The sequence below is a fragment of the Rousettus aegyptiacus genome, unplaced genomic scaffold (genome assembly GCF_014176215.1).
Source record: "Rousettus aegyptiacus isolate mRouAeg1 unplaced genomic scaffold, mRouAeg1.p scaffold_m13_p_13, whole genome shotgun sequence".
In the NCBI taxonomy this organism is placed as follows: domain Eukaryota; kingdom Metazoa; phylum Chordata; class Mammalia; order Chiroptera; family Pteropodidae; genus Rousettus; species Rousettus aegyptiacus.
The window spans coordinates 2,552,786-2,574,265 of NW_023416288.1; the positions used below are offsets into that span (position 1 = coordinate 2,552,786).

The 21,480-nt window shown below is 38.1% G+C and overlaps 2 protein-coding genes, 1 long non-coding RNA gene and 1 pseudogene across 9 annotated transcripts in view; 2 read left to right on the plus strand and 2 right to left on the minus strand.

The window, feature by feature from the left end:
- RINT1 (RAD50 interactor 1) overlaps positions 1–14,672 on the minus strand; it is a 26,532-nt gene extending 11,860 nt beyond the window's left edge. Inside the window, exons 1-7 of one of the 5 annotated variants that reach the window (XM_016145890.2) lie at positions 14,513–14,672; positions 14,019–14,064; positions 10,180–10,364; positions 6,846–7,087; positions 2,349–2,522; positions 2,101–2,250; positions 1,413–1,569 (exon numbers count right to left, since the gene is read on the minus strand). In XM_016145890.2, coding sequence (XP_016001376.1) covers positions 1,413–1,569; positions 2,101–2,250; positions 2,349–2,522; positions 6,846–7,087; positions 10,180–10,364; positions 14,019–14,064; positions 14,513–14,554 — 996 coding nt within the window. In that variant the 5' untranslated portion in view covers positions 14,555–14,672. Of the gene's footprint in view, positions 1–1,412; positions 1,575–2,100; positions 2,251–2,348; positions 2,523–6,845; positions 7,088–10,179; positions 10,365–13,935; positions 14,065–14,512 lie in introns of those variants that run through there. The other 4 variants (XM_016145894.2, XM_016145892.2, XM_016145893.2 and 1 more) reach the window with 4 other exon arrangements.
- A 103-nt stretch (positions 14,673–14,775) lies between these two features.
- LOC118610690 lies at positions 14,776–17,765 on the plus strand. Of its 3 annotated transcripts, none has more exons than XR_004953886.1 (3): positions 14,776–14,877; positions 15,052–15,234; positions 16,653–17,765. It is a non-coding gene; the product is annotated as an uncharacterized LOC118610690 (long non-coding RNA). The 3 variants fall into 3 exon arrangements; XR_004953884.1 differs by having other exon boundaries at positions 15,052–16,237; positions 16,653–16,696; XR_004953885.1 differs by lacking the exon at positions 16,653–17,765 and adding an exon at positions 16,092–16,645.
- Positions 16,644–16,762, minus strand: LOC118611187 (annotated as a pseudogene).
- Positions 17,766–18,732: 967 nt separating the features above from the next.
- PUS7 (pseudouridine synthase 7) overlaps positions 18,733–21,480 on the plus strand; it is a 47,254-nt gene continuing 44,506 nt past the window's right edge. The window contains exon 1 of the mRNA XM_016145897.2: positions 18,733–18,941. Coding sequence (XP_016001383.2) covers positions 18,821–18,941 — 121 coding nt within the window. The 5' untranslated portion in view covers positions 18,733–18,820. The remainder of the gene's footprint in view (positions 18,942–21,480) is intronic.

Consider the following 21,480-nt stretch of genomic DNA (forward strand, 5'->3'; position numbering starts at 1 on the left):
AAAATGCCACATATATTTAAAACCTAGCACTTTAAAAATATGTAAAATGATGAGTATTACTAAGAGCCAATGACTTTTTAAATTGTTTATTTTTTTTTGAAATAACATTCCCAAATAATTTTTAAAGATTTTCTGCCTTTTCTTTTCAAAAGGTAAATTTTTTACATTTGGCTGGTCTACATTACAAAAAGTGTACACATGCCTTAAAACAGGTACAATTATAGAAAAGGAAATGTAAGTATGCAGCTTTTTAAATCATCCCTAGAGATGATTCTATAAACCTTCCAAGTTTTGTTGGACAGGGACTCAAAAACATTTACTGAATGGTAAATCCCTGTTGTGTGCTAGATGCCAGGAATACAAAAATAAGTAAAGAGCAATCTCTAATCTCAGGAGCTGCATAGTTTAGGCCTGATGTCAGAGTACTAGGCCCATTTGAACCACACTTTAAAAAGCAGCCAACATAATTCACAATTTTCCTACCTCAAATTACTACTGCCTCTCTGCAGCTTCCAGTTTATTGCTTTGTCTCACTACTAATTGGTTCTGCTCTTCTTTCCACCAACATCTCATCCAAAAGAGGAAGACACCCATAAAGTACAAAAGAATCAGCTGAATTTGAGAACCAGAAATCCATTGCCACTCTACTCCTTCCTATGCAAACATAACTGCCTATCCCTTAATTCCTTAAAAATTCTGTAAAACCTATAAACTCATTTTTATATGACACCTACAATGCCTGGTGTAATCTGGCATTTAATGATGTTTGATTCAAAGCACTTACTGAACCTTGCCCTGCATTAGATGTAGCAAAACTCAAGGATAAAGAAGGTAGTATCCACCACCTGGCAACGAACAAGGCTGTAATTCTCAACAAATTCAATTAAATTTCATTGGAAACAAATTAAAGAAAAATCTCACAAATATGCCCAAGATACATGAATATAGTCCCTCAACTAAAATGTTAGTGATAATTTCCTCAAGCCATTCCCATCATTTCCCACACCCTCTTACATAGCTACAAATTATTTTAGCATCGGCACCTGTTTTCAAAAGCTAACACTATCTTTTGCCTTTCACTTCTCTTTCTATTTATAAACCTGAAGGAGCAATTTGCATGGTGGAACACATATGGACCCAGTTGTAAAAAGTGCCACAGCAAATGCTACGCAAACCCAAGGGAAACTTCAGGAACTGGTCAGATGATGTGATAATGAGTAAGCTGATTCCTACAACATACCAACACAAGTTCCAAAATATATCTCTAAAGGGCAGTGACAAATCAGGAATTTTCCTTTAGAGAAAAAACTGAAATGTGAACAGAATCAGATTTTAACTTAAACCAAGAAAAGTATAAAACCCTTAACAACTGCTATTAATAAAAATCAAGGATAAGAGTTGGCAAAGCATACCTTGCTTATAACGTTAGTCTGTCGGTTTCCTCTAAAGTGATACCTGAACCTCTTCTGAAGGGGAGTCAGCATAATCTGGATGGGGAGGATGACAGAAGAGGATGCAGGAAGAGAGTATTTTTCTGAAAGTTGTTTTGGCTCAGTAAATAATTCATCTCTGATATAGTCAAGTCAAGGAAAAAGTATCAAAAACATACACACACATGTATGAATGTATGTGAATACAAACACAGTTTTCCAACATGTATGAGAGATACTGAGTAAAATTATAATACAGATAACACATAATCTACCTTTACATTACATATGATTTCAGTAAAAAGTACATGAAAAATGTTATAATTAATCTGTCTCTCCTAAAAGAATAGTAGTAAAGAAACACATTCAAGTAATCATTTTATTAACACTAAGGTTTCCTTCCAGTTGCCCATTTTTTCTATTGTCCCAAAAGACTATATGTGAGTCCCACTTGGGTCAGTCACGTACTTCAGGCTGACCCACGCCCTCCCGCTCACATGCAATTCACTTTGCAAGAGAACAATCTACCACTCCACAGGCATACACAGACCAAGTACAAACCCAGCACCCCCATTTGGCTTCCTGGCCTTTGTCAGAAAGTTTTCTCTCAAGCTACAGATCTACTGTAGAAAAACTAAATGTTAGTAAGTTTTAACTACAACAAAGATACGAGGTTTGTAGTTTCAGAAGCTGACAAAACAGTGTCTCCAGTTTACTATGTATCTCAGGGGAACTGGCTGGTCGACTTAAGCCAACAGTTTGAGACTGAGGAGGTGCAATGAATGGCCAATGAAGCTGTGCTAAAATTTCCTCAAAATCGCTGAAACAGAAAAGTAACACATGTATTTCAGCAAAATACAATGATAATCAAATATCCATCTGACAGCAATTACCATGAAATATGAATAAATCCTTTACCTTGTGAGCTTGTCTTTAAGAATTTTATGCCAGAATTTAACAGTGGCTCTCATGAAACTAAGAAGATGAGTACAAGATGATTCCTGAAGTTTAATGTCAAGTTCTGCCATACACACCAGAGTAGAGGCTGCCTCTGGGACATTATTGGTCATCAGATATTGCTGAATGTTATCACTGTGAAACAAGGCAAAGCAAACTATAAAAGACAGTTCAGAATAATTCCAAGTGCAGAAAAACTGCTCCTCCCTCTTGTTTTATATAATGTTACACCCAAAGAAAAAGGAAGCACCATGCAGAAGTGGCTTTTTTTTTTTTTTAATCTGATATCCACGTCTCTAGGATCCCGGAGTCCTCAAATTCGGCATCCTTCTGAGAGGCCCATGTTCAGGACCCCTTCCCTGTACCTTTCCCTTTCCACGCCTCCTAATGGAAGAGACTTGTCCTGCGTCACATTCCCTCAGGCACCACCCATTTCTGATAAATTTGCCTTTTACAGAAAGCTTCAGTATCTTATAATCCAAATAATGTGGGTAGCATCTAATAAGGTATAATACTGTAGTCTTCCATTTTTACTTACTTTGCCCAACTGAACTTGATTATAGGAAACTTAAGGAGGTGGCACCTCAGAATCCAGTCCTTTCAAGTTACTGTTAGCAAAGTTCCAGATAAAATTTAAGGTAAGCTCTACAGCAAGGGTAGCAAACTCAAATGCCTACGGAGGCCTAATAGTTAAAGTTAACAAAAAAGCAAAGTAGGTGGGGACTAGAGCATCCTAAGGCTCCAATTGTTGCTACACTGCAGTGGGAGTCCAATGTGACCAAATCTTCAAATTTTCTAGAGAAGTCAGAAATCAAGATTTTCATATAAAATCAAACCAATTCTTCAAATTCTTTAAAAGCCAAGTACATATCTTCAGGACAAACTCAGCACATAGCTACTATCTTGGCTTTATAAAGCAGACATTAATTTTAAATGTTTGATTTGATAAAAATAACATATTCTATATCTTAAGCCATCTAAAAAACAAAATTAACCTTTTCAATAGTGAACCTTAGTTCAGGGGTCACTCCCAGAAGAAAATCTGAAGTAAGTGCTCAATCTCTAAGTAGCCTATGCGCATTCTGCCTGCGTGCTAGGCCACTGCGCTGGAAGCTGACTGATGTGCTAGGACGCTTGTCCCTAGTTTGGTGCGCTCCTTCAGTTATCTTCCTGGGGTGAGCATAGTGCCCTCCTTAGGAATAAGAATGTGTAGCCCACTGGCTGAGCTCCACTAAGCCCTAGCATTTATTTTTTTCCTCTATTTTCTCCAAAAGTCACTTTTCTTTTCCACTGACACTGCTTCAGGCCTCAACAATATCAAGCTCATGTCTGTAGGACTCTATCAGCCCTTTTGGTCACATCCAACATTCATTCTCTCATTTTTCTTTTTTCTCCTTTTTAAATAATTTTATTAAGATTTCCAACAGATTTTGTGTTTTATGGCTATTTTCAGAATTGAAAACACTCTTTCCCTTTGGGTGTCAACAAACCATCATTTCTACAGTCAAGGCACAAGTAACTCTGTTCTGACGATTGTTCTGATGATTAGCATGCACAAGTGACTGCTCCTGTAGAAGGTTGTTTCCTGTGCATTACAGCAAATTACATAAAAACTTCTCATTGATTTCCCACTTCAAAGACATGTAAATCCATGTTTAAGAACTGTATAAATGTTACAAAAGAATTTAAATATACAAGTAACCACAGAATACAGGTGTCCCACTTTCTGGAATACAATGAAACAGATCTCAACAGAACACTAAAGCATGAATGACATTTAGAGCATAGGAAAAGCCAGGGTAATAGGGTTCATTCATAGTGAAACTGCTGAACTGCAATATTTAAGAAACAGAATTAATATAAAGTTGCTACTTCTAGAAAGAAGAAACTACTTCCAAAAAAGAGATAGAGCTACAGAAAAAACAAACAGGTCAGTTGATGAAACAATACAATGCATAGAAGAAAACATAGGAACGAAACTCAAGGACCTTGATTGGACTTAAAGAGGATTTTATGAATTTGATCTCGAAGGCAAGGGAAATAAGAGCAAAAATAAATGAATGGGACTACATCAAACTAAAAAGCTTCTGCTCAGCAAAAGAAATCATCAACAAGGTAAAGAGACAATCATCTCAATGGGAAAATATATTTGCAAGGAACACCTCCGATAAGGAACTCGAACGACTCAATAACAGCCAAAAAACAAATGATCCAATCAAAAAATGGGCAGTGAACCTGAAGACACTTCTTCCTAGAGGACATACAAATGGTCAACCAATATATGAAAAGATGCTCAACATCGCTAGTTGTTAGAGAAATGTAAATCAAAACCACAATGAGATACCATCTCACACCTGTTAGAATAGCTATAATCAACAAGACAAGTAATAACAAATGTTGAAGAGGATGCAGAGGAAAAAGAACCCTCATACACTGCTGGTGGGGCTGCAAATTGGTACAGCCACTATTGAAAACAGTATGGAGGTTCCTCAAAAAACTAAGAATCGATCTACCATATAATCCAGCAATCCTACTACTGGGTATTTACCCCAAAGACTTGAAAACCCATATCCAAAAAGATATTTGCACTCCAATGTTCATAGCAGCATTATTCACAGTGGCCAGGGCATGAAAGCAATCTACAATGGAATAATAGCCGTAAGAGATGAAATACTACCATTTACGACAACATGGATAGACCTCGAGATAATCATGCTAAGTGAAATGAGCCGGACAGAAAAAGTTGAAAATCACATGATATCACTTATATGTGGGATATAAACCTAAAAGCAACAAATGAACAGGACATACAAACAGAGATTCACAGTGATGGATAACAGACTAGTGATTATCAGAGGATAGGGAGGAGGTTGGAGGTGGACAGAGTAAAGGGGGTCAAATATGTGGTGACAGAAAGAAATCTAACTATAGGAGGTGAACACACAGTGCAAACATATATATACCTTACTGTTAAAGTGTACAGCTGAAACTTATTGGATTTCATTAACCAATGTCACCATAAAAATTAACTAAAAAATTGAATGAATGAAGGAAGGAAGGAAGGAATTAATTAATTTAAAAAATTGGTCATTAGAGGGAAATTAGGAGATAAGAAAAGTCTCAGAAGACCAAAAGAAAGCTAGAAATAGAGAGGTATCACAAAAGACCTATGGTAAAGAACATGTTATTAAAAAGATAAACAACTGTGCTCTACTTGATTATGAGTTTGATTCGTATTTCTAATACGACTCCCTGGGAATATTTTCCTTTAAACAATTCTGACATTAGAAAGAGACTACCCATAACCACGGTCCTATTTTAATTAATTTATTACTCTGACTACAACAAGAGTGAGGCTTTTACCTAATGAGATTATTATGTAATTATAATAACTTAAAAAGGTATTAATATTGCCCTTTATTGGCATTTTATTTCAGAGGGGCAAGGAAAAACAAAGTAAAATAAAGCAAGGTTTAAAATTCCTTCACTGAAAATAATTCAAACACATAGGAGATATTCTAAAAAGCTTAAGTCAATTTTTGGAATTGCTAGTAACACTACAATTTTAGGCATATAGCTTTTTCTGTAAAGGTAAAACTCATGTATGCAAAACAAATATTTTCATACTGTACTGGTATGTAAAATTCTTTAAAATCTCAGGAAACATATGTAGGATGAAGTAATACAGTATTACTCTTTGGAATAACATAAAATACATTAAGTAGGATACATTTAAAATGAGACATCAAGACTCTTGGATGACTTTTTCTCCTTCAAGTCTTCCAGACATTAATGGCTGCTGACAGCTATAAAGCAAGAGTAATTATAACAAAGCAAGGATGTAATAGCACAGCTTAGAAGGGCTGGGAGACTATATCATGAAACCAAATAACACACCAGTCTAGACAGAAATGTTAAATTAGGTTGTTTGGAAGGCAATATCAGACACTTACAATTAACCACCAGTGATAAATATTCAATTCAAAAATTAGTACTTCTTCCCCCACCCCCCAACAGGTACACTCTTGTTATTCATCTAAGTACACTGTGTGGATTCTTGCTGAAAAATAAAAACTGAAATTATAGAGAAAGCAATCCATTTCATTAAATGAACATCTCTAAAAAGTAAAAGTATAGAGGAATTAGTACCACACTGATGGGTTATTTTAATTTGGCATTACAAAATAGTTTTTATCAGGTGTTCAAAATACAACTATAAGACTTAAAATTTTTACTTGGATTACTTTCTTTCAAATGCAAATTAAGCTCCCTGAAAAGTTTATGTTCATCCACAATAAGGGAAAAGAATCATTATCATAATGCTATTTTCATAACAACTGGCAAAATTACATTATTATAACCTTTAATTAACTCAATTATTTAATGGCATGCATGCACTCTCTAAGACAGATCTTTAAATTAAAATAATAATTACGAGAACAAAGAGGCCCATTTTACCTTAGTTCTTCAATTTGTGAAATCCATTTAAGGTAAGCCAGATGCCGTTCAATTTCTTCAATTTGGTTAATCATGGCCCCAAGATCTTCCATCCAGGGCTGTGCGGTCAGCAAATGGCTGTTAATGGAACTGAAGAGATGAGTTTCTTGCTCCAGAAACTGCTTAAGAAATAGCTCTGATTCTTCTGCATTTTTTAAGGCACTCTGAATTCTTTTAGGGATTTCTGATGAAATTGTAAGTACCTGACCATACCAAAAACAAAAAATAGCAGCAATCAGATCAAATTTTCATAACCTTTTTAATTTGTTCATTACCTTCAAAATATATGCTTGTTCTAATAGAATTAGAAATTGTCAGTTAAAAGCTTCGAAAGAAAGAAAGGTTTGATTTCTGTATCCTGTACCAACCAAACCTACACACGAAATGCTATATGTGGACAGGTGTAGGGACAGACCTATCATCCTGGCCCCCTAAAAGTACCAATAGATCTGCTTTCACAAAGCGCAGTACTTTCAGAGGGTCCAGCCAGAGAATACTTATATATATTTTATCTACTAATTATTTTCCTTCAAAAAAAAAAAAAAATGAAGCTCTGATTCTGAAAGTCTGGGTATTTGTATTTTGTAAAAGTTCCCTAAGTGTCTGATTTAAGCCTAGGTCAAAAACCAATAACTTAGTAAAATGATATATCCATGTAACGCCTTTAAATACTGTATTTGTTAAATAAATTTTTCTTATAGCATATGGAAAATATATACAAATATTAGGTATCGATACAATATAAAGAATATTACAGAGGAATTTCAATTTAATCACCACTGATTAAATACTCTGTACCAGAAACTGTATTAGGGATAGACATATAAGACATAGCATCTGCCTTTAAACTGTTGGTATAGAAATGTGAGCAGATATTTCAGCAGTGAAATTAACACAATAAAAAAGATCTATATGCTAGATGTAATGATGTACAAATACAAAGGTAGTGCTTCCGAAACCGGAATGTGAAGAGGAATCATCTAGAGATCTGGTTATAATGCAAACTCAGTAGGTCTGAAGTAAGGACTGAGATTCTGCATTTCCAACAAGCTCCACACTTTGAGTAGCAAGGCTCTGAAGTACAAGGCAATTGCACCTGCATGGCTCATACACAGACTTTTGTAGAATAGGTAGGAATTTTTTATGGAACTTTAGAAGGAAAGAGCATTGCAGGCGGAGAAACAGCTCACTCGTGATCAAAGAGCAGCAAAGAGGTCAGTAGGGCACAGAATACAGTTCAAAGAATTACAAGACAGAAGCAATGAGCCTAGACAGGTAGGAAGAGAAGAGATCACAGGTAGCAACTGTTCTTAGAAGAATATGGGCTCTTTCCAAATGGCAATGGGATACCATTAAGAGATTATGTTTATTATTTGTAATAACAAAAACTGGAAACAGCAAAAATGTCTACCAATAAGAGCCTGGTTAAATAAATCATGCACAGCCATATCGGAATATCATAAAACCATTTAAAAAGAGAGATCTATACAGGGAGATAGGAAAACAAGTCCCATACTACATTAATTGTAATAAAGTTAAGCTGTGCATGTTAAGTAATATATGCCTGCATACACATAAAAGATTTTTAACTGTACATTTTATAACACTTGCTTTATCTACATTTAATAAGATTCCTATAAGGAATAAAAAAAGATAGTTATTGTCGCAGAATGAAGAAAACAGAAGATGGGCAAACTACCATCAAATGCGAGAGAATGCAGCCCTACACTGAAGTGGTGACAGCAGGGATGGGAACAAAGGGATGAACACTAAAGATGGTTAGGAGGCAAAACTAAGATGTCTTGGTGATGGAGGAAGAGTAAGGACGAGGAGGACCAATCTAGGAAGGCTCCTAGGTTTCAGGCCTGGGTGACAGGTACATAGATGGTGGTGCATTTTCCTAGAGAGAGAAGCATTTTAAGAGATGGATCAGTAGTTTTGGACACACTGAATTTAAGATTCAATTAGAAACTTCAGCAAAAGCTTCCATGACTATCAGAGAAACAAGCCTGATTCCAGTGGGTCAAAAGGCAAATGGAAAAGCATTAGGAAATGACGATAAATAAAGATGACTTTCAAGAGGCCTACCAATAAAAGGAAAGGACTAACATCAAAAGATAAGGAGAGGGTTTTTTGTTTGTTTAGGTTTTAAGGAAAAGATCTGACTATGTCCATATGCTGAAAAGACAGGACAAGCTGAGAAGCAGAGGATGAAATTATAAGAGTAAAGCAAGTTCATTGACGTGGCAGACAGGACTGGGGCATAAGGACTGCCTTACACTGATCCTCTATTAAATTAGTAAGTTTGTAAAATGTGGGGGAGATTGTTCAATAGATTCATGCTAGATGTTTTATTTGCAAAAAGAAAGAACAGAATGGCCAGGTGGGATAGATATGTTAGGGAGAATTTGGAAAAACAGGGGCAAGGCGTAGCAGAGGAACCAACCCTCCTATGGAAGGACTGCCAGTTGGGGTAGAAGACTACACCTTTGGGCTGGCATCCATCTACTCAGCTGTGTGATCTCCTCCACAAGACTCCACAACAACTTGCCTGCAGGAATGGAAAGAACAGGGCTAGGCTAAGCCTAGAGCCTAGCAGGACACATGGTGGAAAAACAGGAAGATGGAGAGGCCTGAGACACCAGGAATGGGAAAACATCGGATGACTAACAAACCTGGGGCTAACACATCGGTATTCCCAAGCAGAGGTTACTTAACCCAATTTAGGGTTACACAATGCAAATCTCTTTATCATTGACAGACACACTACTGCAAATATAGGGACCCATTTATTTTTTTAAGATTATATTTATGGGTTTTTTTAAAACTTATTTTAAGTAATACGTTTATTGTAAAAAGAAAAAACCTGAAAACACAGAAAGATGTAAAGAAAAACATCACTTAACCAATCACCCAGAAATACCATTATTATATTATACTTATTTTCATGTTTTCTCCCTTGGAGTGCATATAAAAAATTTTCAATGATGGTGTTATAACATTCTTGTATATCGTGAAATTATTTACTTGTAAAAGCACTTTAAAACTCATTGTATGAAAAGCTACTTAAAATGGTAGCTATCATTATGTTTCTAAAACATAAATCATATCAGTATGAACTGTATCTTTTAAATAATTTATAAAATACTGAGTATATTGTGGGTCCTTAAAACCTATTAAAAAGTTTAAAATGATTAGACTATTTGTCAAAATCTATATCTTCAAAATAACCTATGTAATGATGATTATGTTTATATTAATTACAATGATATTATTTCAATGTTTTAATACTTGCCTGCTCTTCTAATTGCATTTTACCTTCTGTCATCTGTTCTATAAGTTTATCAAGTTTCTTAAGAGATTTAAGGTCATTTCCAACTTCCTTTTCTATAAATGCAGACACATAGGAAGGGAGATCACCAATATCTGTGCCTTCACTGACTTGTTCATTTCCGACAAGAGCTGCAATATATATGTCACCTAAAATGAACAAATAACAATTATTCAATACCAACAAGTACAATGGAGTTAAAAAAAAAATACAAAAGATATACATGGCAATATATCTACCTTCAAAAGTTAGTAATTTAAAGAAAACACTCTCTATGGATGGTATATGATGTATTTACATACACAAAAAAATATATGTATATATATACAAAATATACATAAAAAATTCCAAATACATATGTATACATGTATGTGCATATATGTATGTAAACACTCTACATATTCATGTGGGTATCTTTGTATACATTTACATATTTTTGTGTGTATATATATATGTACATATATATGAATAGCCATAATACAATTATTCAATCAAGTATTATAAAATGCTTAGAAGCTGAGGAAATTCCTCAGAGAGAAGGAAAAATGCCTGAAGTCCTAGTAACCAAAGGTTTCAATAGATGATGTCTAATTTTATTGGTATAGTTTTATTAAATTAGTAACATATTTTCAAAATCTGTAAGGAACCAGATGGTATGGTCTAAATAACACGAAAGGAGGACTCTGATTTCAAGATGTTAAAAAAAGAAAGAAAAATAGTATTGAAATATTTCAAGTAGGTGAAAAAAATCTGAAAGGGTAGCCAATGAGTAAAAACTCCTCCTTATATAAGAGTAAAAAAGCTTTAAAAGTTTCAAATGCCATTGTACGAAGATGTCCATTTAAGAAACAGAAAAAAAAAACTTTTAAGGAAATGAGAGAAAACAAATTACTAGAAAAAACTCAAAATGGCTGATGCATCATAAATTGTAGTCTAAAGTAAGATTCTTTCCATGGCAAATAAACTAGACTTAGACTAATTCACATTGGACTTTTTAAGTGTGACAAAAACAGGTGATTTGGAACCTGCACCCATTCTTGGAGAAGAGTGGCAGCACAGGCAACATTTACTAGCTTTGAGTGGCTTTGCTTTCGCCTCATTTAGTATGTGATATTTCCCAAAGAGTCCACTCCTTATAATAATTTTCCATTTTTATTTAAACAAAACACTTGAGAAAACAAATTTCCAGTATATACGTAATTCGTTCCAAAGGCAATTAAATTATTTTCCAGTAATTCTGTGGACCGACAGCAGTGCTCCTTTCCTCCAGAGTATCTCTAGCTACATCTCAGCTGACTGTCTGTGCCAGGGTGGCTTTCTGAACGTGCCCTAAATCCCAGAGAGAACTGAAGTGGCTTCCTGGCAAGGGCAGGAGTGACATAGGCCACGCTGGCTGCCGTATCTTTCTCTTCCCACTCCACTCCAGTGTGCCAAGATAAACTACTTCTTCTTGAAGTATGTTCCCACACATAAGCTATCCCTTTTTGGTTGCTTATGGTTTCCTTCTTCCTGGAGAAGTTTAGAAAACCTGAAGTTTGGGTCAATCTTGATATAATGGTCACTCCATTTCACTGTGCGGTCATTAAGTTTCCTGGTATTAAATATGTTCAACTCTACTGAGTCCTCAACCTGAACTATTCCATATAGAGGGCTTAATCTCCCTAGATTTGAGTAGTACCTAAGGATTTTATTTCAAAAAAAAAAAAAAGATAAGCATTAGAGGAATAGCCATTGATCTCCAAATGAAATACTACAAAATAAGGCCCCAGAGAAAGCAAGAGTGCATTTCACAGAAACCAAACATTAGAATAAATCTGAACATACAGTACATTTCTCTATTCATGTTTGCCTGAAGGATTTGGTCACCTCTAAACCTCTAAACAAACCACTCATGGTGAGTTTATGAACAAATTAAAAGCTTTATGACACTAACATATATTTAGTAATAAGGAATACAGCAATTTCTTTTTTTAAAAAAGTGTGCATTACAGATAATGCTGGGGGAACTAACACAGCCTGTTGGGGAGATTTCACCTCTTTTACCTCTGTTCTTCCTTGAAGCTGTCCCTATAGAATTTGGCTCTTTACCAAAAATTAAGTTTTAAGACAGCAGCAATGAGATAAAGGCAAGAGAGGTTATAATCAGCCTTATTACAAAACAACTGTCACTTCTGATAAAATGAAAATAAGAATAAAGATGTGCCTAAATGCAAATGTAACTATCAGATATTGTTCAATTATTTACATAAAGAAACAAAATATATACCTGTGTGTTTAGTACTGGGTAGGTTTCTCTCCTCGATACCCTCCAAAACAAATTTTCCTTTATTTTATTCAACTTATAAGAACTGAAAGCTTGTTAATATGCTATGAGAACCAATAGCTCACTAGCAGGTAAAAGCAAAACTAGCATAAGTCTATACCTCAACTTCCCAACTATGAATTGTAACATTCTCTCAACCCATAATTAAAGGTCGTAAATGGGAATAAAATCCATGTTTCTTGACTCTCAACCAATATTCTTATTTTCTTCTCCTTCAAATGAGAATTGGCTAGTCCACATCAAACTTTATTAATACAGAAAAACATCTATTGTTATGTACAGGAGTCACAATGTCTTCTTTTTTTATCTTAAATAAAGCAAGTGAATTATATGGTGTTATATACAGACACATATGTGCGTTGGGAATATTTTGTGAATGCTAAAGTTGCTGTAGCTTAGAGAGGAAATTCCATCTTCACGTTTTAAAAAATTATACTCTTTTGATTTAACCATTTAAATGCAGCATAGTACATTCTTAATCAAATGACATTCTTCAAAATAACACATTAGGAGCTTTTTGTGTCTCTCCTTTTCTCTATTTTTTGTAAAAAGCACTCCTATAAATTGCAAAGAAGTTGCCTAAGACAAAGGAGGGACAAGGACAAAGACTACAGTCTACACCTATCATATTACTAACATGACAGCCCAATAGGCATCAACTTCCCAGGCATCAGAATGGGGCAAAGGTGGAAAAGGGAAGCGTTAAAGATATGGGGTACTCTCAAATCCTTTAAGGAAAAGGAGCTGAGTTGTGGCAGGTATGATCGTCAAGTGCTATGGACTACTTGGAGCTTTCTTTCTGATGCAGGTTATATCGGTATCATTAAGGGTAAGCCTGGCTCCTAAAGCCAACACAGTAACATGAGCTCGCTCTTTTTACCACTGCTCATTCCCATACTATTTGCCACGGTCAGAAGAACCAAAAACCCTCTGATGGAATAGGTGTTATATGTTTTTCCCTTCCTCCCCCAATAAATTTCACTTCAAAAGCCCCTGAAGATTTCTTGATTTGCAAAACCCTACCATGCTTAGCTCATTAAAATAAAATAACAAATGTCCACATCCCTGACTTATGTTCCTATCCTAGGTAAGAAATGGAGGTATTGACCTTTTCTATTTTCCTTGTCCAGTCCAAGACCCAGGAATCAAGCTAATGCTTCATTAAAATAACAAGCAGGCCCCAATTATTTTGACTCCGGTATGGGCAGAACTCCAGTGAAACCACACAAGTTCCTATCACTAGGTATGGGTCAGGAAGTGCTCTTCTCCAAATCACCCTATATTTTACAATTTAAAATTACAACAAAACATGCATTTAATACTATGCAAACATACTATACAGGGAAAAAATACTTCATCTAAAGGATAACAGGCTAAGTCCCTTGTCAGATGCAGACCCTGGAAAGCTGTTTGGAGAGATGGCTGGATAGACAGTGCTAAGGCGTATGGAACAGTGCTTGGGGGTTTGGAGTCTGCTTACTTTTCTCCTCCACGTTCTTCCTTTCGTCACCACTTTCAGAGCAGCACTAGAAGAACAGGTGTAACAAACACATTAAGACTAAAGTGGTACATGAAACTCATACAAGGTTCTCAGAGGACGTCCAACTGGGAGACCGAGAGGTCTCAGATCCCTTCCCCTGGGGTTTTCCTGAGCGACCAGGGCCGCCTGATGCAGGTTCCAAAAAGGGCCACCTCCCCAAGATCTCTGGCGTTACTCTGCCCAGCCACCAGGGCTATCTCCCCAGAGGAATGTCATCTCACGGGAATCGCCACAGCCACCTCATTGAGACTACCTTTCCTGGGAGGTCTGTGCTATCCCACCAGACCTGAAAGGGCCATCTCCCCCGGGCCATGGGAACAATGTCCTCAAACCGGCCGCCAGGGCCACCTCATTGAAACAATCTCCCACGAGAGATCTGTGCCACCTTACTAGGACACCAGAATCCCTTCCCTAGGCCACCAAGACCCTCTCACCCGAGTTGCCGGCGCCTGGCCGATCTGGCCCGCCGGGAGCATCGCGCCTCCACCAAAGTCCTCGGCTCCTGGAGCAGCCAGAGTGCCGCTCAAATTCCGACTACAGCCACCTAACCAAACAACTCAGTCTCGGTGAGCGTAGGGCGGAGCGCCACCGCGACTTCCTCTCGTGGTCTCTTTGGTTTCTTCCTCTTCTCCCAGAGAGGCCCTGCCAGCGCAGCCGCCGGCCGTGAGCCGTGGCGCCCCCTGTCGGCAGGGAACAGGGTCGGCCGCTCAGGAAGCAGGCGCCGCCCCAGAAGCTCTCGGGTAAAAGGGGCACGGTTCTTCCGAAACCTCACTGGGGACCTTAATGATGGCGCTTAGAGGTATCCCTCCTTCCACTCATAAATTCAATATGAATCATTTAAATTTACAGTGTAGATGACATTTCAGATGTTCTGAGAGTGTGAGGGGGCTTGTTGACTAGCTTTAATGTAATTTGGTTGGGCTGTTTAGTTGGAGAATTTTCAATGTTATTATTTTTGGACTTTTCTTTTCAGGCTAATCAGACTCAGCTAGAGATGACCCTCCAATTTTCTGCATGGAGGGTGAAGGTTGTAAACGTTCTGGGAACTAAATGGAAGAAAAGGATTCAGCATCTAATATGCACTTTACGCAGTGCAAGACCGAAAAAACCTGCCCTTTGTCAAGGAAGAGGAACAGGAGTTACCTGGCAGCGAGAGGTATGTAGGTAGGGAACCCAGGGATTTGACAACTTCAAAACAAACATGGAAGGTGGGACAATAGAGACATAAACAAGGGGATGGGGTAGAAAGCTGCAACCTTTAGAGGAAACAGAAACCATTCGGTGAGGAGAAAACTTTTTTAAAAAATTATACATATAATCAATATCCTGAAATATGAGAAACTATAAAACAATAACAGGATACTATTTAAAAAGAAGCATTCAGAGACTATATATATATATATATATATATATATATATATATAGAAATAGAAATGAAAAGTTCAATAAAAGAGTTGGAAGATAAATGTCGTGAAATATCCTAGGAGAAAAACAAGAGGACAGAGAAATGGAAAATAGGAAAGAAAAAATAATAAATTAGAGGACCACTCCAGGGGGTCCAAAATCTGAAAAATAAGAATTTCAAAAGAAAAAACCCAATAGGGTTTAGGGAAGGAGTGATCATCAACAAAATAATTCAAGAGAATTTTCCCAAACTAAGTCATCAGTTTCCAGATTGAAAGGGCTTACCAAGTGCCCTGTACAGTGGGTAAAACTTGACTGACCCCAAGGCTCATCATTGTGAAATTGCAGAACACTGGGGGCAAAAAGACAACCTTAATTTTCAGAGAAAAACAAAGGCTCAAGACTCAGCATATCTTTCAATTTCTCAACAGTCACAATGAAAGCTAGAAGACATAGGAGCAATTCTATCAAATTACAAAAGGAAATTTGTTTCAAAATTTTAATTTTTTGCTTGATTACTAAACCCCAGTCAGATGTAGCTAAAGAATAAAGGTATGTTCAGACATTCAAGATCTCAAAAAATTTCCCTTTCATGTACTTCTTTTCCAGGAAGCAACTGGAGGTTGCACTCCACTAATCTGAAAAAACTAAACAAAGGAAAAAGAAGACATGATGTTAGATAGCTAGTCAGACATGAGTGACAAGGGGGAACAAAGGAATAAGGGTCCAGCTAGAGACCACTCAAAGAATTCCAGGTATGCACATGTGCACTAGGCAGAGTTATATAGCAGTGAGGTGTCAATCAAAATGACCTCACTTGCCAATCACCTAGGAATGCCTTTGGAACCAACTATCACAGCCCAAATAAAAGGAAGACATTCCCATATCTGGGCTCTTTTTTTGTCCTTCTAGACTCCTCTCCTAGTGCTTTTCTGGGCTCCCCCTTTTGCCCTTCTGGGTTCTCTCTCTTTTTGATGGCCTTCTGTGGCCTTTTTGCCCTTTCATAGCAGCCATTTTGGCATCTTTGTGTTGGTTACAGTGCCAGGACTACGTGCCTCCTTGGTCCATACTTTGTCTTTCTCCATGGCTCTCCTTGGGGCATTCTTTGTCTTTCTAAAACATATTTTTAATAAAACTTTAATCTCTCTCTCTCTTTTTTAATGCCCACAGCACCTGGTATTCCAAGATGGTCTTCAATACAAGCACTAACCAAGCCCAACCCTGCTTAGCTTCCAAGGTCAGACGAGATCAAGCACATTCAGGGTGGCATGGCTGTAGACTAAAACTTTAATCTCAATGATCTGTGATTCTTCACTGCATCATTTGAGGAAGAACCTAGCAAAAATGCTAAGTACACATCTGCACTGTCATTATCCCTCCCCCTGCCATTGGGGTAACACTGATCATCGGACATGTAAAAACTCATAAAAAATAACATTAAAGAGGAAAAAAGATTGCTCTAAATTCAAATTTTTCCTTCCAAAGAATTCACTTTCTAGTAAAAGAAATAGACATGAAAATAATTTAGGATTAAATACAGTAGGTTCAACAAAGGGAATGTTTTTAATGGTTGAAGGAAGGAGCGAAGAGAAGCATCTAAGATGGACAGAATATTAGGCAATGATAAGGATGAAACAAGAGTTAGCTTGTGTGTACTAGATACTTAGCATTCCATAGTGCTGATGTGGAAGTAAAAGTAGGATCTCAAATATTATACATAATATACATCTTAGGATGTAATTTTGATGTCAAAGAGAACATTAAATTGTTAAATGTTTATTAGAATTAGAATGGGGGTGAGGCTTTGAACACTTCTGTATTATTTTAACTATAAAAGCCAATAAAGAGCTGCTATTTTGGAAAACTGAAAACTAGAAATGCATATTTCACTTGAGCCTTGTCTAAGGAAGTTTAAGCTGAAATGCGAAAAGCTTAAGTTCTGACCATGGTCCCAACTAATGGCAAAAAAAAAAAAAAAAAACCAACAAAACATTTTTTCTCACAATTCATTTATGAAGAGTTGGGTCACAATCTCAGAGAAAACACTTCTTAAACTATACAAAAATTAAAAGTTTGGGATTACATTTTTATTGCATGGCTATGGTAAAAGAATTTGAAGCTGCTGTCATTGGGGCATTAATCTGTAAATTAACCATAACCCGAGGGCATGTGATTGTACATGCATTAGGAACAGAAATGATCCGATGGTTCTGCTCACTGCCTTTGAGAGGAAACCACACTCTGGAGTTAACCTCTTTTCTAATAAACCTTCCTTTTGACTAACTTTGGTGTGTATGTTGAATTCTTCCTACACCCTCCGCTCAAAGACCCTCTTCTCCCAGTGCAGGACTTGGTCTCACCACCACCACCACCACCACTACCCACCCCACTCCACCCTCATCCCCCCCCCCCCGCCCCGCCCCACACAACTCAGGGAAATTTGCCCTGTCATGCATCAGTATGAGGGTTGTTCAAAAAATTAAAAATAATTACCACATGATACAGCGATTGCACTTCTGGTTATATACCTCCCAAAATTGAAAGCAAGGTCTCTATGTGGATTCTGCCACAATTAAAAAACAAGTCTAGCAGAAATATAAGAATTTGAAATAACATTAGTTTTTCAAGCAAAACATTTAACATGCAAAAGCTATTTGAGACCGGGATTTGGTCAGTAAACATGTGCTACTTGAAGAGCATGGGAAGAGCAATGAATTTTATTTTTCTTTACATAGAGCACAAACTTGCTAAGATCAGGTTTCTTGAAGAACATCCTATTGGAGAGTCGTCAAGTATATAGCTTAAATCGAAGAAGTGGGAAAATGGTGCCCAAGGATCCGTTGCATTTGAAGGAATTATATACATAGAACAACATAGACCCTAAAGTGATCCTCTAGTCATTATGTTAACTGCCTGGTGGAGGGAAACAAAAAAACTGCCATAACTATGTGGAAGAAATCCTCACTAGAATGCAACTAACATTCCTAAGGCAATCGTTGGGTTAGAAGTTGTCTAAAGAACTCTTTGTGCCTGTAAAGTCATTTTTAGCTCTCGCCAAAGTCCAGGCGCAACAGCCTGGCAGCTACCGAAGCGAACCGGCCACGGCAAACTCTCCAACCAGCAGCCAGGAAGGCCAAGGGGCGCAAGCGCGGTGCCTCCTGACGCGCTGCTCCTGGCCCGCGCGGCTGGAAGTGGGTGGGGCCGGCTGCGCGGGGCGGGCTCCGCCTCCGGGGAGGGGCCAGCTGGCAGCGGCGCGTCACTGCGCCGCACGTGTGCGAAGCTGGCGGCGGGCTAGTCTACCCTAGCGCTGAGGGCCCCAGGATTCGACAAGGTTGCCTATGTCCGGCCGCTCTCGCAGCTGGCTCTTCCGAGTTACCCTCGTCGTCAACGCCCACCTTCGCCCAAAGCAGCTTGCTCGTCCCCTCGCCATCTGGCTAGCGACACGCTCCCAGGCCCCGGGTAAGTGCGCGGCCTCCCCGCAGCCGCCCGGGCTTCGCCGCCAGCCCTCGGCCCGGCCCGGGCCCCAGCCTTCTTCAGGCCCCGCCTGGAGGGGCTGTGCAGACTGGGAAGGCGTTCCAGCCGTGGTCTGAGCCCGCGGCGTCTCCATTACTGGTCGTACCCGTGGGAGTGCGGCTGGAGCCAGGCGGCTGCTGCGTTTTGGTGGTAACAGCCCCGCCCCCTGCTCTCGGGCCGGTGGTCGGCGGGGCACAGCGCCCTCCCTCCTCCCCGCGGCGCTGTCTGGCGAAGGATCCCGGTCCCGCTGTTCTCTTTCTTTGCCCCAGACGCTCCCTAAACTCTTCTCCCTCCCGAAAGAGAAAACTGGCCTTTATCCCTAAGCCCTTTACAGCTCCCATACATCGCTGGGCCAGCATTATACACTGACTAGCCCACGTGCTTCGTCGTGTATTCATCCATCACTACTTATTGCAAGCTTGCTACGTACAAGGCAGGCTCTCAGGTAGCTGCTTGTTTTGTAGACGTTTCCCAGAGTAGGAGCTAACAGGTTGGGGACCAGGAATGTTTTCTCGAGCCCTCTGCGGGGGTCAGTGTTTAACGAATAGATGGAAGAGGTGTTATGCATGTTGAAACTCATGCGCACGGAGTCCTTACCGCCAGTCCTGCACTGAGAAATTTAAAAGTACATCATCATTGCCTGGGTTTTAGCGCCTGCCAAGAAGTAGGGGTTGGAATTCAGTTTTTGAAATATTTGGTCCCGTCGTCAAACCACTTTTTTTTTTTTTCATTCCGAAAATATGGGATTGTAAAGTCTTTTGTTTCAAGTCTAATCATCTGTAAGAGAGGCATGCCCCCACTGGCCTGCGGATGCCTTGACAATGGAGGGATCTACTAAATATCCAGGGCACACTAATAGTGAAAAACTGATGGATAGGCAATGATTTTGTTCAGTCACTAGGCAAGTAGCCAACACTACGTATTAGTTTAATATCACTCCTTTTGAACATATTTTTGATAGAAGCTGGAACGATACAGATATTAATAAAACATAGCTTTTGCCCCTAAGTAGGAAAGAGACATTAAAATCCAGCTGGGCTTGCTGTTGACTAAATTTGCTCTACACGCCTTGCTCCTGCTACCTGGAACGCTCCTCACACATCTTTTTATGTCTCCTTCTTGTTTCAAATCTTTGCTTAAAGGGCACCTCCTTAGAGAAGATTCACTAAAGAGCACCCTTCTGACTCTCATTTCTCTCACACTGTTTTTATTTGTAGTTTTTATGCTTGCAAGTTTTTAATTTTATTCTCCGCTATATCCTTAAAATAAATATAAGCTCAATGAAGACAGGAAAATTTCTTTTTCCTCAGGACGTAAAACAGTGCCAGACATATAAGAGGTGCTCAATAAATATTTGGGGAATTAATGGATGTAATGAACTGAATAGTTTTTGCATGTTAGAGTGTAGCGTGTGCTCCGCACTGAAGAAAGTGCCCTTTACTGTGAGTGCTAGAGGCATTACTCACAGTTTGCAGAGTATGGAGGATGGATGCATTTAAAAGGTGGAAGTCATGGAGAATTTTGAAATATAGATAAGATTAAGACTGATATGGCTCCTTTTTTAGATGTTGATTTTGCAGGAAATAATATTAAGGGACTGTCGATGCAGTAAAATTTTGAAAATGCTTACTATTGAAATTATAATCCTCCTAATCTCATTAGGCTCATTTGGAGTGTAAAAGAAATAAAATCCACTATTTTAGTATTCTCTCCAAAGAATTGTGTAGGACTTTATGAGTAGTATCAATAGATGTCATGCTCTTCCCAGTCATAGACTCAAGCTTCTGATCTGTAGAGATTTTGCTTGACATGTGAGTTACTGTCATTACTATTATGGATAATGTATTTGTGCAGCGTAACATTTCTTTAAAATTTTTTTAAAATATCATTGAAAAAATTTCACAAAGCTGGGCTCTTTACCCCTCCCACACACTTTTTTTTTAAGCCAACCACTTTTTATAGCTTTGTGGTAGAATGCTTGAATATGTTATGTTTGGATTTTCTTTAAGGAAATCACATTGGGGCAGTCAGTGTTGTTTTATCTTTCTGATTGAATTCTTCTCACCCTCTTTCATATTCATGGAATCCTCCCCCCATCCTTCTCTCTCATTTAGAAAGTTATATTGCGTTTTATTCTTATCTTTTATTTAGTTCCTGCTTATGAAAGGACAGTAATTTGAGTTCTACCTCTCCTAGTTCAGAAGTTTGCACAGCTAATTGTTGTAGTATGTTCTCAGCTTCTAGGCCCACAGATAGAACTTAGCAAAATATGTATTAAGTAATTTATAATCATCGGTGCTATATGTACTTTAATAATTAATGTCTTGATAAGGCCATTGGCTAAAACAAATGAAAAGTGTAATTCCATTTGAAACAAAAGTGAGATTAGTTAATAAGCTTGTCTTTGCAATTAAATAAATCAGTTGTCCACAAGAATCAAGAAAAGGTTGCCAAAAAATACTAGAGGATCTATTTATTTGGTGCT